The sequence below is a fragment of the Piliocolobus tephrosceles genome, chromosome 13 (genome assembly GCF_002776525.5).
Source record: "Piliocolobus tephrosceles isolate RC106 chromosome 13, ASM277652v3, whole genome shotgun sequence".
Lineage (NCBI taxonomy): Eukaryota > Metazoa > Chordata > Mammalia > Primates > Cercopithecidae > Piliocolobus > Piliocolobus tephrosceles.
Window position 1 is genome coordinate 114,205,807 of NC_045446.1, and position 16,668 is coordinate 114,222,474.

General features: G+C 36.8%; 1 protein-coding gene across 2 annotated transcripts in view; it reads left to right on the plus strand.

Annotated features, from left to right (window-relative positions):
* The window catches only part of CCDC15 (coiled-coil domain containing 15), a 93,614-nt gene that overhangs the window by 42,904 nt on the left and 34,042 nt on the right, over positions 1–16,668 (plus strand). For both annotated transcript variants that reach the window (XM_023208548.1, XM_023208549.1), the window contains 2 exons: positions 8,411–8,503; positions 9,651–9,754. In XM_023208548.1, coding sequence (XP_023064316.1) covers positions 8,411–8,503; positions 9,651–9,754 — 197 coding nt within the window. The remainder of the gene's footprint in view (positions 1–8,410; positions 8,504–9,650; positions 9,755–16,668) is intronic.

Consider the following 16,668-nt stretch of genomic DNA (forward strand, 5'->3'; position numbering starts at 1 on the left):
ACAAGAGGGGTACTTACTCCAGACTATTCAGTTCGGGTTACAGCTTTGGTGGTCTGAATCTCTTGTCCTTCTGCTATTACTGTCCCTGGAAATTTTCAACCCTGGAATAACCTTTTCTCCTTTTTTTTTTTGAGACAGAATCTTACTTTGTCACCTAGGCTGGAGTGCAGTTGTGCAATCTCAGCTCACTGCAGCCTCCGCCTCCTGGGTTCAAGTGATTCTTGTGCCTCAGCCTCCTAAGTAGCTGGGACTACAGGCATGTCCTACCACGCCTGGCTAATTTTTGTATTTTTAGTAGAGACGGGATTTCGTCATGTTTGCCATGCTGGTCTCAAACTATTGACCTCAGGTGACCCTCCCGCCTGAGCCTCCCAAAGGTGCTGGGATTACAGGTGTGAGCTACTGCGCCTAACCATCTTTTCTCCTTTTACGCTGCCAAATAATCTAGCCTTTTTGAACAAAACATTTTAATAATATAGATTTATACCACATTCATACTTAGGGTTTCCAGTCACAGCTGGGTTCCCAGGGCTGCTTAGTATTTTTTCTTGCTTATTCCCTACCACCTTGCTCTCCAGTGCTCTACACTGACTATTCTAAATCTTAAACACTCCTTAAACTTCTTGCTGCACCCCCATATTCTCAACTTTCATACAGAAAATAAAAGCTATCATACAATAACTGCCTTAACCATTTACTTTCTTTTTGTTGCTGTTATTACTTATTCTTACTATCTCGGAGGAAAAGTTTTCAAGCCTCACCTGCTAATTCTCTGCTCTTCAAAGTTAATCACTGTCAAGAGTTGTATGCATCCTTTGAGTCCTCTTTATAAGCATTTATACACATGTAAATGTAGACACATTAACAAATTGTGATCAAATATACATAACATAAAATTTATCATTTTAATCCTTTTTAAGTATACAGTTCAGTGGTGTTAAGTACACTCACATTGCTGTGCAACCATCACGACCATCCATCTCCAGAGTTTGTTTCCATCTTGTAAAACTGAGACTGTATACATGTTCAACAGTCATTTCTCAGTCTCTTCTCCCCATGTCCCTGGCAACCACGATTCTACTTTCTGTCTTCATGAATTTGATTACTCTCAGTACCTCATATAAGTGAAATCATACAGTATTTGCCTTTTTGTGCGTGCCTTATTTCACTTAGCAGAATGCTATGGCATATTATAGGAGTTACTTCCTCTTTAAGGCTGAATAGTATTCCACTGAATATATATATTACATTTTGATTATCCATTTATCCATTGACTCTTCCACAAGCAGTTTTCTTTGTTCTAGACCTTCCTATACAGTATGAATCCTGTTGTGTAAGGTTCCTTTTACTCAGCATAATGTTTCTGAGATTCATTCATGTTGCTGCATCAATAATGTGTTCTTTTCATTGCTGTATAGCGTTCCATTATTTGAATGTATCACAGTTTGTTTATTCAATCTCCTATTGATGGACATCTGGGTTGTTTCCTGTTTGTAGCTATTTGGTACTGGGAATGGGGTGCTGCTAAAACAAATATTGAAAAAATGTGGAAATGGCTAAAAAAATGGATAATGGATAGAGGTGAAGAATTTTGAGGCCCATGACAGAGAAAGCCTTTATCATTTTTTAAATTATTGTTGTATTTTGAAACAGATTGTCACTCAGTTGCCCAGGCTGGATTGCAGTGGTACAATCATAGCTCAATGAAGCCTCAAATGGGTGGCTCAAGTGATCCTCCTGCCTCAGCCTCCTAAGTAGCTAGGACTACAGGTTGTGCTACGCATGCTTGGCTAATGTTTTTATTTTTGTAGAGAGAGCGTCTTGCTGTATTGCCTGCTCTGGTCTTGAGCTCCTGGCCTCAAGTGATCCTCCTGCCTCAGCCTACCAAAGTTGTAGGATTGCAGGTGTGAGCCACTGCTCCTGGCCATCATTTTAGAGAATATCTTCATTTTTAGAAGCAAAATATTGGTAGAAATGTGTACATTAAAGATACTGTCAGCTGGGCGTGGTGGCTCATGCCTATAATCCCAGCACTTTGGGAGGCCGAGGTGAACGGATCACTTGAGACCAGGAGTTTGAGACCAGACTGGCCAACATGGTGAAACCCTATTTCTACTAAAAATATAAAAGTTAGCCAGGCATGGTGGCATGCACCTGTAATCGCAGCTGCAAGGGTTGAGGCACAAGAATCACTTGAACCTGGGAGGCTGAGGTTGCGGTGAGCCAAGATCGCACCACTGCACTCCAGCCAGGGCGACAAGAGGGAAACTCTGTCTCAAAAATAAATAAATAAATAAATAAACAAACAAACAAACAAATAAATAAATAAAAATACTGCCAGTGAAGCTCAAGGAAATGAGGAACATATTATTGGAAACTGGGGGAAAGGTAAAACTTGTTATTTAGTGGTAGGAAGCTTAACTAAATTGTGTCCTACAGTTGTATGGAAGACATAACTTAGAAGCAATGAACTTGGAAATTTAGCTGAGATTTGCAAGCAAAGTGCTAAAGGTACAGTGTGGTTTCTTCTTGTCATTCCCCAGAGAGGCTGCCAAGGTCTGTCTGGAATACCTCTCTCCATGTTGTGGACTAGAAATTATTCAGGCAGTAAGCTAGGACAATTGTAGTGCTGACCACATTTGTTTCCTGTCTATGAGAAGTAATCATCCTGTGTTTCCTCATAGCCAGTGTTTAAAAACCATTGTTGTATAGATTTTTGTTTGTTTTTTGTTTTTTCAGCCTTCAGGAGAAAGGTAAATTCCATTCTATTATTGTACTGTGGCTTCAAGCAGAAGTCTCTTTATTTGAATATCACTTAATTTCATTCTAATTGACCTAGTATCTTTTTGGCTCTATCTCTTCATATTATCTTATAATGGTTGCTCTGAGGATTACAATATACATACCAAACCTTTCACAGTCTACTTTGAGTTAATAGTTTACCACATTAAGTAAATGTAAAAGCTTTATAATCAGATAGGTCATTTTACCCTTTCCCCTTTATGTTATAATTGTCATAGGTGTTCCATCTACCTACACTGAAAACTCCATTTTTTTGCCTTCAATAATCATACATGTTTTTGTGAAAAACTTGAGAGAGTCTCTACTTTTTTTTTTTTTTTTTTTTGAGACAGAGTCTTACTCTGTTGCCTAGGCGGGAGTGCAGTAGTGTGATCTCGGCTCACTGCAACCTCCGCCTCCCGGGTTCAAGCCATTCTCCTGCCTCAGCGTCCTGAGTACCTAGGATTACAGGTGCTTGCCACCATGCCTGGCTAATTTTTGTATTTTTAGTAGAGATGGGGTTTCGCCATGTTAATCAGGCTGATCTCAAACTCCTGCCTCGTGATCCATCCGCCTCGGCCTCTCAGAGTGCTGGGATTACAGGCGTGAACCACTGCGCCCGGCCGAGAGTCTCTACTTATTGACTCTTTTTGTTGCTTGTCTTTCATTCCTGAAGTTTCAAATTTCTCCCTGGTATCATTTTCCGGCTAACTTTACCTTTTCTTGTGGTGCAGGTCTTGTAGCAATGCATTTGCTTAATTTTCTTTCATCTGAGAATATCTTTTGTCATCAGTCCTAAAATATATTTTTACTGGATATGGATTTCTGGATTGACAGTTCTTTTCTTTCAGCACATTAAAAATATTGTTTCACTGTCTTCTAGTTTCCAGTCTTTGATAGCAAATTTGTAATTATTTGCATCATTGTTCTTCTATATGTAATATGTCTATTTTTTCTGGCTACTTTCAAAACTCTTGTTATTTTTTGGTTTCCAGCAGTTTAATTATGATGTGTCTGGGCATAATGATTTTTAGTTTATCCCATCTCAGGTATGATGAACATTTTCAATCTGTAAATCTGTATCTTTGACCAAATTTGGAAAGTTTTTTGCTATTATGTCTTCAAATGTTTTTTATGTACCAATTATTTTCTCCTTTCCTTCTGCAACTCCATTGACACAAATGTTAGACCTTTTGATATTGTCCCACAGATGCATCATCGACATGCTGTTCATTTTTTTTCCAGTCTTGTTTTTTCTCTTTGTTCTTCACATTGGATCATTTATATTGATCCAGTAGATTCAAGTTCACTGACTTTTTTTTCATTCTTCTATTGAGTCTATCCAGTGAATTTTTGATTTCACATGTTGTGTTTTTCTGTCTCTAAAATTTGGGTCTGTATTTTTAAATAGTTTTTATTTTTGTGCTGAGAACTTCTATATTTTCTTTCACTTCAACTGGGTTTGCCTTTACCTCATAGATACAGTATTAATCACTGCTTTAAAGGTTTTGTCTGGTAATTCAACATCTGGGTCACCCTGGAGTTGGGATCTGTTTATTATCTTCACCCCTCAAAATTGGTCACATCTTCCTGCTTTCTTCTTTGTCAACTAACTTTAAGTTGTATCCTAGACTTTTTTTGTGTGAGATGAAGTCTTGCTCTGTCACCCAGGCTGGAGTGCAGTGGCGTGATCTTGGCTCACTGCAACCTCTGCTTCCTGAGTTCAAGTGATTCTCATGTTTCAGCCTCCTTAGTAGCTGGCATTACAGGTGCCCACCACCACGCTTGGCTAATTTTTTTTTTTTATTTTTAGTGGAGACGGGGTTTTGCCATGTTTGCCAGGCCGGTCTTGAACACCTGACCTCAAGTAATCCACTTGCCTTGGCCTCCCAAAGTGCTGGGATTACAGGCATGAGCCACCATGTTAGCCACCAGGCTAACATTTTTAATATTATATTTTGAGACAGGTTTCTGTTAAAATCCTCTGAAGAATATTGTATCTTTTGTTTGTTTGTTTGTTCTAGCAGGCAGTCAACCTGGTTAAATTCCAACTGTAAGTGATCTCTCCTGTGCACAGTGGCTCCAATGTTAGTTTAGTTTTCAGAGCTTTGATTATACTCCTATAGGTCTGTCTCATGCGTGCGCAGTTCAGGGGTGATTCTGAGGTATGTGCCAGTTCACACACAGAATTAAGGGGTCCACTTTCTAGCTCACTTCTCTCTAGGTTACCCCCTACACTCTCCAGATCCCAGGAGCTACATTTCCTGGAAGTCTTAGTTACAGTCAATGAGAGCAAGAGAGAGAACCCAAAGTGTGTTTCATCATTGGCCAGTACTGGGAGTTCAGTTTTCTTTATTGAAAACAGAAAGTAATTTCATTTTTATTGTAGAGAAGATAAACACAAATGAAAAAGATAACCAAAAATTTTAGAGGTATTTCTCATTAACATTTTGCTGTATAGATTTTCAGACTTTTAGAGTCACAAAACAAATAACTTTTTAAATAATAATAGCTTTATTGATATATACAGTTTATTCTTGTTATGCATAGTAGTTGTGTTATATAAAGTTACAAACACTGAATCAGGAAATACTGAATTTTTGCTCCTAGGGGAGATACTGGGGTAGATTCCTGCAAGCCTCTGGTCATACCATTTTTGTCAGCTAATCACTACATAACCTTATTTTATATATATTTCTCTTTAAAACACCTTATTTAATATATATGGTTGATCTGTTAACATGAACTCATAGCCAACAGCACTGTAACTCATGCTGGAATGAAGCTTATCTAACACGCATATTTTTTCCGTAAGGTACACCACTGACTTTTTGTGCTTAGTAATAATAGATAGTACTTCACCTATGCATGGGGACTATTTTAACAGTGAAATCACTAACATAGAACACAAAAATGCAAAAACTTGGCACCAAATAGACTGTAAAAAGGACACTTGTTTACAGTATGATAGCTGAAACAAAAAGGCAGAGTATCACCTTGGTCAGCCTCAATTGGCAACATGCATATTGGGTGACTCACATTTTTCGCAGCTGTATGCATGTCTGCAAAGGCCTGCAAAAACACCATGAGTACTGGGATTACACATAAACTTTAGTGAATGGGCAAATTTGCAAATATGGAATATGCAAATAATGAATGACTGTAATTCACATACCATACAATTGACCTATTTAAAGTATACAGTGTTTTTAGTATTTACAGGATTGTGCAAAAATCACAGGTTGTGTTTGTGGCATTAACCACAATCAATCTCAGAACATTTTCATCACCCCCTAAAAGTCCTGTACCACTCCCCTTTTCCCTTTAGCCCCACCTCCAGTCCTAGGCAACCACTAAGCTATTTTCTGTCTTTACAGATTTGCCTATTCTGGATAGTCTGTATAAAGGAGACCATGAAAGATGTGGCCTTTTGTGACTGACTTCTTTCACTTAGCAGATGTTTTCAAAATCCATTGATGTAGCATATAGCAGTACTTTGTTCCTATTCATTGCTGAAAGATATTCTATTTTGTGCATATAGCACATTTTATTCATCTATTGATGGAAGTTTGGCTTATTTCTTCTTGGCTGTTAGGAATAATACTGCTGTGAACATTTGTATACAAGTTTTTTTTTGTGGGCATATTTTTCACTTCTCTTGGGCGTACACCTCATAGTGGAATTGGTGGAACGTGTGATAACTGTGCTTGACCTTCTGAGGACCTGCCAAACTGATTTTTCCAAAGTGACTGCACCATTTTTCCCTCCCACCAGCAATATTTGAGGGCTTCAGTTTCTTCACATCCTCACCAACACTTGTTATTATCTATATTTTTAATTACTGCCATCCAAGTGGGTGTGAAGTAGCATCTCACTGTACTTTTGATTTGTATTTTCCTGATAGCTAATGATATTGAATACCTTTTCATGTACTTACTGACCATTTGTAGATCTTGCTTGAAGAACTGTTAGATGCTTTGCTCATTTTGTAATTGGGTTATTTGTGTTATGATTATTGAGTATGAGAATTCATAATATGTTCCACAAACAAGTCCCTTATCAGATACATATGATTTGCAAATGTTCTCCTGTTCTGTGGGTTGCCTTTCACTTTCTTGGTGGTTTCCTCTGCAGCACAAAAGTTTTTAATTTTGATAAAGTCCAATTTGTCTACTTTTTCTTTCATGGTTCGTGCTTTTATTGTCATATCTAAGAACCCATTACCTAAGCCAAAATCACAAAGATTTACTCCTATGCGATCTTCTCAGTCTTATAGTATTAGCTCTTATATTTAGGCCTGTGATCAGTTTTGAGTAGATTTTTGTGTATAGTGTTAGAGAGAGGTCCAATTTCATTCATTTGCATGTGGATGACCTGTGTCCCAGAATCATCTGTTAAAAAGACATTTATTTTTCAATTGAATTGTCTTGGCACTCTTATTGAAAATCAATTCATTATAAATGTAAGAGTTTATTTCTGAACTCTCACTTTTATTCCATTGATCTATAGCATATATATCCTTGAATTAGTACAATTTGTCTTGATTATTGTATCTTTGTAGTAAGTTTTGATGTTAGGAAGAGTGAGTCCCCTAACTTTGTTCTTTTTCAAGACTGTCTTAGCTATTCTGGATCCTTTGCATTTTCACAAGAGTTTTAGGATCATCTTGTCAATTTCTGCCAAGAACAACTGACATTTTGATGGAGATTTATTAAATTTGTTGATTGATTTGGGGAATGCTGCCATCTTAACAATATTAGGTCTTCCAGTCCATAAGCATGGGATGTCTTTCCATTATATAGGTCATCTTTCATTTTTTTTTAAACAATGTTTTGTATGTTTCAGAGTATAAAATTCACACTTCCTCTGTTAAATTTCTAAGTGTTTTATTCTTTTTGAAGATATTGTAAATGTAAATTTTTTCTTAATTTACTTTCTAGATTGTTCTTTACAAGTATAGAAACACAATTGATTTTTGTATATTGATCATGTGTCCTGCAACCTTGTTGAAAGATAAATAACTTTTAAACTTTAAAGATTAAATATTTTAAACTTTTTATTTCTAAAAGTTGGAGATCATTATTTGACCTATCTAATGTCCAAGTAGCTATACCAAGTTATGTTGTAAGACTTCCCCAGTAAACATGGGTGGAAATTAGCCTGTTTCCTCCATGCCATTCCAGTTGTTTGATATGATATTTTTCTCTGGACTCATGCACACTAAGAGGGTTGTATAAATTCAAAGTGATCATATGTAGAATGGAAATATTAAGGAATCTGGCTATTTATCCTAGATTCTATTCCAAGTGTACTCATGGCAGTGATTTCAAGTGACCACTTTACAAGAATTTTCTGAACATTTTAATTTTTTGTTTATTCATATTTTTGACCTGAATCCTTTTCTTCTATTTATTATTTTATGTTTGGTTAATTCCTTCTGACATGGCTTCCTTTCATTCTCTTTTGATTTTATTCTTTATAGCCCCCTTTTTATTTATTTATTTATTTTTGCTGCTTTATCCAGTTAAGCCCAAGTTTGCAAAAGAAAAGAATAGATAAAAATATCAGAATGGCTCATGGGGTAGTTTTTGGTAATTTTGTCACTTTGTGTGACTGGACCTTCTAACAGGCTTATGATGGATATCAATCAGGATTGAGCACTGAATTCCAAGCTCCACTGGCATTTCAGTCTGGCATAGATAAAGAAGAAGATAAGAAAGAGGTATGTAATGATACTGCTTTTGGACACCAATATTTCTACTATGATAGTATTAACATATGAGAAATTGGAAACAATTTGTTGTGTCCTAACACATAAAAGAGCTAATACCACAAATTTCATAAATAAAATAAAAGTTGCTTGACTCGTTATAATGTGTTGAATTTCTTTTCTAAGCTCCTATGAGTTAGGGTACATTGATGTGAAACCAATTATTTGATACTAATAAATTTCTCCAGCTAATGTATATTTGCCACTATAACTTATTTAAAGGAAGATAGTTACTTTATGGCTTTCTTTTTTTTTTTCTCTTTTCAATCTAAAGTTAGTTTAAACCAATAGTTCTTAACCCTGGCCATGCACCAGAATCAGATGGAGAGTGTTTTTCAAAATACAAATATGCCTAGATCTAAACCAGATATACCAAATCGATATCAGAAAACGGAGGTTTAGGGCATTTTTGTTTCTTAAAAATACCACTGGAGATTCTGATGCATCATCAGTATTGAGTATAGACCTTCAATAATTTTTAGCAAAAAGCCCTGCACTACTCTGATATGTACATAGACATGCTTTTTGCTCATTAAATAGCTTGTGTATTTAAAAAAGTATGTATAAATCCAGAGGTATGAACAGATCACATACAGTCTAGTAGCACTTGCTTTTATTCTACTTGTTTTGTTTGTGAGTCTGAGGCTTTAGTATACCTCAGCCCTTCTACCCTCCTCCGTGCCATGTTAGGCTAGGCTTAGAGTATGCTTTTGTGATACTGTTTTAATTTTGAAAAGTTAAAGTAACTATTGGTTCTGTTATAAAATATCTTCTACATTCTTTCTGTGGCCCTGCTTTTATGGTACTTACTACTTGGGAACACAGAGTAAATATTTCAGAGTAACACAGAGTAAATACTTTCTCTGGTTTGCCTATTAACATATAATAGCTATGTGCTTGAAAATGTAAAATTCTTGTGTATGTGACATCCTGAGTGATCATAGACAGAAGGAAATTAAAGACTTAATCCCATGTAACTTCTATATCATCTATTTTTGTTTGCTTGGTGTTTGTTTTTGTCTATGGTATAAGAATATTTTTCTTCCTTGGAAATTCCTCTGAAAGCAGAATCTTAGTAATTTTAACTTCTTTCCTTTAGCGTCAAAAGCAGTACCTGAGACATAGACGACTTTTCATGGATATTGAGAGAGAACAAGTAAAAGAACAAAAAAGGCAAAAAGAACAAAAGAAGAAAATTGAAAAGTAAGTTATTTAATCCGCCCTGTGAGCCTTAAATTGCCAGTTAAGATGTTTTTGGAAGATGAACTTTAGAAAAGGTAATGGTTTTGCCCTCTGATCCATGTTGAAAACAGCTGTTTTTGATCTGGGTGAAGTATTAGAAGATGGTGAAGAGCTATGGTTTGGTTTTTTGGTTCGATTTTCTATTAGACTTGATTTTTTTTTTTTTTTTTTTTTGAGACGGAGTCTCGCTCTGTCGCCCAGGCTGGAGTGCAGTGGCCGGATCTCAGCTCACTGCAAGCTCCGCCTCCTGGGTTTACGCCATTCTCCTGCCTCAGCCTCCCGAGTAGCTGGGACTACAGGCGCCCGCCACCTCGCCCAGCTAGTTTTTTGTATTTTTTAGTAGTAGACTTGATTTTTTAGGGCAGTTTTAGGCTCACAGCAAAATTGAGCAGAAAGTACAGAGAGCATACCCTCTGCTCCACAAATGCGCAGCCTCTCCTACTGTCACTATCCTGCACCATAGTGGTACAGTTTATTAGAACTGATGAACCTACATTGATACATTATTATTACCCAAAGTCCATAGTTTACATTAGGATTCACCTTTAGTGTTAGGCATTCTATGGGTTTTGACAAATACATAATGTCATCTGGCTGCCATTATGGTATTATGCAGAGTACTTTCACTTCCCTAAAATCCTCTGTGCTCTGCCTATTCCTCCCTGTTTACACCCTATCCTGTGGTAACCACTGAACTCTACTGCTTCCATCGTTTTGCCTTTTCCAGAATGTCATGTAGTTGGAATCATACAGTATGTATGTAACCTTTTCAGATTGGCTTTTTATACTTAGAAATATGCATGTATGTTTCCTCTAGTGCTTTTTTATGACTTGATAGCTCATTTATTTTAGTACGAATAATATCCCATTATCTGAATGTATCACAGTTTAGTTATTCACCTACTGAAGGACGTATTGTTAGCTGCCAATATTTAGCAAATATGAATAAAGCTACTTTAAAATCTATGTACAAGTTTTTGTGGGGGCATACTTTTTAGCTCATTTGAGTAAATAACAAGGAGTACGATTGCTGGATCATATGGTAAAAATATATTTAGCTTTATAAGACAATACCAAACTGTCTTCCAAAGTGGCTATACCCGTTTTGCATTTCCACCAGCAAGAAATGAGAGTTCTTGTTGCTCGACATCCTTGCCAGCATTTCGTGTTGTCAGTATTTTGGATTTTGGCCATTCTGGTAGGTGTGTAGTTGTATCTCATTGTTTTAATTTTTACTTCCCTAATGACATATAATATGGAACACATTTTCACACGCTTATTTGTCATCTGTATATCTTCTTTGATGATGTGTCTGTTCAGGTCTTTTGCTCATTTTTTGAGTCATTTGTTTTTCTTATTGAATTTTAAGAGTTCTTTGTATATTTTGAATAACAGTTCTTTATCAGTCTTTCGTAAACATTTTTTTCCCATCTGTAGCATGTCTTCTCGTCTGTTGACAGTATCTTTTGCAGAGCAAAATGAAGTCTGCCTTATCAGTTATTTCTTTCGTGGATTGTGCCTTTGGTGTTATATATAAAAAAGTCGCTGCCATACCCAAAGTCACTTAGATTTTCTCCTGTGTTACCTTCTAGGAGTTTTGTAGTTTTGCATTTTACATTTTTCTGTATGATCCATTTTGTTAATTTTTGTGAGAGGTGTAAGATCTGTGTTTAGAGTCATTTTTTTACATGTGAATGTCCAGTTGTTCCAGCACCATTTGTTGAAAAGACCATCTTTTATTAATCATACTGCCTTTGCTCTTTTGTTAAAAATCAGTTGACTGCATTTATGTGGTTGTGTGTTTTGGACTCGGTTCTCTGTTCTGTTCCATTGATCTCTTTGATCTGTTCCATCAATCTGTTTGTCTTTTGCCATACCACACTATCTGGATTATTGTAGCTTTACTTACATATTTTTATTGATACATAATAATTGTACATATTTATGGGATACATGTGATATTTTTATACCATGCAATGTGTATGATCAAATGTGTGATGTGTAATGATCAAATCAGAGTAATTAGGATATCTGTCATCTCAAACACTATGATTTCTTTGTGTTGGAAACATTTCAAATCTTCTAGCTGTTTTGAAACACACAATAAATTATTGTTAACTAGAGTCACCCTACTGTGCTACCAGTAAGTAGAATTTATTCTGCCTATCTAACTGTATGGTTATACCATTAACCATTAACCCATTCTTCATCCCCTCCTCCCTTCCCACCCTCTGGTTAACTATCATTCATTCTACTTTCTACCTCTATGGGATCAGCATTTTTAGCTCCCACATGTGAGTGAGAACATGCGATGTTTGTCTTTCTGTGCCTGGCTTGTTTGATTTAACATAATGACTTCCAGTTCCATCTGTGTTGCAGCAAATGACAGGATTTTATTCTTTTTTATGGCTGAATAATATTCCATTGTGTATATATACCACATTTTCTTTGTGTCCCTCTGTTGAGGACACTGAAGTTGATTCAGTATCTCGACAATTGTGAATAGTGCCACAGTAAACATGGGGGTACAGGTAGCCCTTTGATACACTGATTTCTTTTCCTTTGAATAGATACCCAGTAGTGGAGTTGCTGGGTCATCTGGAAGTTCTGTTTTTAAGTTTTTTTTAAAGAAATCTCCACCAACATGGCACAAGTATACATATGTAACAAACCTACACGTTATGCACATGTACCCTAGAACTTAAAGTATAATAATAATAATTTTTAAAAAAACAATTATATCCATGAAAAAAAAAAGAAATCTCCATACTGTTTTCCACAATTTCTGTACTAATTTACATTCCCACCAACACTGTGTAAAAGTTCCCTTTTCTCTACATCCTCATCAGCTTTTGTTACTTTTTGTTGTTTTGATAATTGCCATTCTAACTGTGGGGAGATGATATCTCATTGTGGGTAAGGTGGGTTGATCCCCAGGCACCCAGATGACAAGCATCAGTGCCTGCAGTGGTGGTAGTGGGTGAGGCAGTCCTGTCCTCAGGCCCTCTGGTTCTCTACCTGGGTGCTGGCGAAAGTGGGTATGGCGTGTAGCTTTATAATAAGTCTTTTTTTTTTTTTTTTTTTTTTTTTTTTTGAGACGGAGTCTCGCTCTGTCACCCAGGCTGGAGTTCAGTGGCCGGATCTCAGCTCACTGCAAGCTCCGCCTCCCGGGTTTGCGCCATTCTCCTGCCTCAGCCTCACCAGTAGCTGGGACTACAGGCGCCCGCCACCTCGCCCGGCTAGTTTTTTGCATTTTTTAGTAGAGGCGGGGTTTCACTATGTTAGCCAGGATGGTCTCGATCTCCTGACCTCGTGATCCGCCCGTCTCGGCCTCCCAAAGTGCTGGGATTACAGGCTTGAGCCACCGCGCCCGGCCTATAATAAGTCTTAAAGTCACGTAATTTCAGTCTTTCAACTTTGTTTTTCTTTAATGTCGTGTTGGCTTTACCTCTCTACATAAACTTTAAATAAGGTTGTCAATATACTCAAAATAACTTGTTGAGATTTTTACTGAGATTGCAGTTAATGTATATATCAAGTTGGGGATAACTGACATCTTGACAATATTGAGTCTTTCCATGACCATAGATTATCTCGCCATTTTATGTAGTTGTCCTTTGATTTCTTTCTTCAGTGTTTTGTTGTTTTTGCTTCTGTAGATCTTACATATATTTTGTTAGACTTATACCTAAGTCTTTCATTTTGGAAATCATATAAATAGTATTGTGCTTTTAATTTTAAACTCCACCTGTTCATTGCTGGTATATAGGAAAGTGATTGACTTTTGTATATTAAACTTGTATCCTTCAACCCTGCTGTAATCACTTATTAGTTCCAGTAGCTTGTTCAGTGACTTTTTTATTATATGATTATGTCACCTGTGAAGAAAGATCGTTTTATTTCTTCATTCCCGATTTGTATGCCGTTTATTTCCTTTTGTTGCCTTATTTCATTAGCATGGATTTTCAGTATGATGTTAATGAGAGGGTACATCTTTGCCTTGTTTTTTATCCCAGCAAGTAAACTTACAGTTTATTACCATCAAGTATGATGTTAGCTGTACATTTTTTGTAGATGCGCTTTATCAAGTTGAAGAAGTTCTTCTCCATCAGTTGCATTTCTTTTTTTTTCTTTTCTTTTCTTTTTCCTTCTGTTTTTTTTTTTTTTTTTTTTTGAGATGGAGTCTCTGTTGCCGGGCTGGAGTGCAGTGGTGCGATCTCAGCTCACTGCAACCTCTGCCTCCCTGGTTCAAGCAATTCTCCTGCCTCAGCCTCTTGAGTAGCTGCGACTACAGGCTATGGGTTTTTACTGTGCTCCTTAGACCTCAACCCCAGTTGTCTTGACAAACTTCATTGTGCCTAATGACTTATAAACAATGCATAAAAAGTTATAATGGGCCGGGTGTGGTGGCTTACGTCTGTAATCCTAGCACTTTGGGAGGCTGAGGTAGGTGGATCACCTGAAGTCAGGAGTTCGAGTCCAGCCTGACCAACATAGAGAAACCCCATCTCTACTAAAAATATAAAATTAGCCGGGCGCGGTGGCTCATGCTTGTAATCCCAGCTACTTGGGAGGCTGAGGCAGGGGAATCACTTGAACCCAGGAGGTGGAGGTTGTAGTGAGCCGAGATCATGCCATTACACTCCAGCCTGGGCAACAAGAGCGAAACTCCGTCTCAAAAAAAAAAAAAAAAAGAGAAAGAAAGAAAGAAAGAAAAGATTATAATGAAATCCAGTATGAGGATTTACTTCATCAGATGTTATTGACATACTATGCATAAGGCACTAAACAAAGTGCTAATATGTGTAATAGTTTGAAATTTGCGAAGTGCTATAAAATATAAGGCAATAACACTTTTATTTTGAAATACTCCATATAATACTATAACAAAATTGCTGTAGGTTACTGTAAAGTGCTAGAAATGTGTTCAAATAACATAATGAATAGTTTTTGGGGTCTTTTTGGTTTTGTTTTTTATAATTTCAACTTCTATTTTAGATTCAGGGGTACAGGTGCTGGTTTGTTACATGGGTATATTATGTGATGCTGAAGTTTCTGGTACAAATGATCCTATCACTCAGATAGTAAGTATAGTACCCAGTAGGTAATTTTCAGCCCTTGCTTCTCCCCTCTCCCTCCCTCTAGTAGTCTTCAGTGTTTATTGTTTTCATTTTTGTGTCTATGTGTACCCAAAGTTTAGCTTCCACTTATAAGTGAGAACATGCAATATTTGGTTTTCTGTTTCTGTGTTAATTTGCTTAGGATAATGGCCTCCAGCTACATCCATGTTGCTGTAAAGGACATGATTTCATTCTTTTATATGGTTGCATAGTATTCCATGGTGTATACATACCATATTTTCTTTATCCAGTTCACCATTGATGGGCACCTAGGTTGATTCTGTGCCTTTGCTGTTGTGAATAGTGGTGCAATGAACATATGAATGCATGTGTCTTTTTGGTAGAAGGATTCGTTGTACCAAATAATAGTATTGCTGGGTCAAATGGTAGTTCTAAGTTCTTTGAAAAGTCTCCAAACTGCTTTCCACAGTGACTGAACTAATTTACATTTCCACCAACAATGAATAAGCATTCCCTTTTCTCTGCAACCTTGCAATTATCTGTTATTTTTAGACTTTTTAGTAATATCTGTTTTGACTGGTGTTAGGTGGTATCTCATTTTGGTTTTGATTTGCATTTCTCTGATGATTAGTGATGTGGAACATTTTTTCATGTTTATTGGCCACTTGTATGTCTTCTTTTGAGAAGTATTTGTTCATGTCTTTTGCCCACTTTTTAAATGAGGCTGTTTTTTGCTTTGCTTGGTGTTTTTTTTTTCTTTTTGAGATGAAGTCTCACTCGGTCCAGTGGCACATTCTCAGCCCACTGCAATGCCTGCCTCTCGGGTTCAAGTGATTCTCGTGCCTGTCTCCCGAGTAGCTGGGACTACAGGCCTGGCTAATTTTTGTATTTTTAGTCAAGACAAGGTTTTGCCATGTGGGCCAGGCTGGTCTTGAATTCCTGACCTCAGGTGATCCGCTCGCCTCAGCCTCCTAAATTGGGGGAATTACAGGTGTGAGCCACCACGCCCGGCCAAATTGTTTAAATTGCTGACAAGTTGATGGGTGCAGCACACCAACACGGCACAAGTATACATATGTAACAAACCTGCACGTTGTGCACATGTACCCTAGGACTTAAAGTATAATTTAAAAAAAAAATTCCTTACAGATACTGGATATCAGACCTTTGTCAGGTGCGTAGTTTGTAAATATCTTCTACCATTCTGTAGGTTGTCTGTTTATGCCCTTGATAGTTTCTCTTGCTGTGAGGAAGCTCTTTAGTTTGAGTCCAATTTGTCAGTTTTTGCTTTTGTTGCAATTGCTTTTGAGGATTTAGTCATAAAGTTTTTGCCAAGGCTGATATCCAGAATGGTACTTCCTGGGTTTTCTTCTAGGCTTTTTATAGTTTGAGGTCTTACATTTAAATCTTTAATCCATATTGAGTTAATGTTTTTGTATAGTAAAGGTAGGGGTCCAGTTTCATTCTTCTGCATTTGCCTAGCCAGTTACCCCAGCACCATTTATTGAATAAAGAGTCATTTCCCTAATGGGTAGTCATTGGACCTAAAAGTTTCCTAGTTCCTTTTCAATGCTATGTCATCTCAATGAAAAAAAAATCTTTTAATTAGTATTCCGTTTCTTCTCTTGTATTACTAATAAGTTTTCCTTCATCTTAATGGGCAACTGTTTCTGTAATAGAAGTATTCTTTATTTAGAAGAATTCATTTAAAAAAACAGTGACTGCTGGTATAGTAGCTATGTCAAAGGAAATATTTATTGGGTTATTTTAAGTGATTTCACATGTATTTTCATT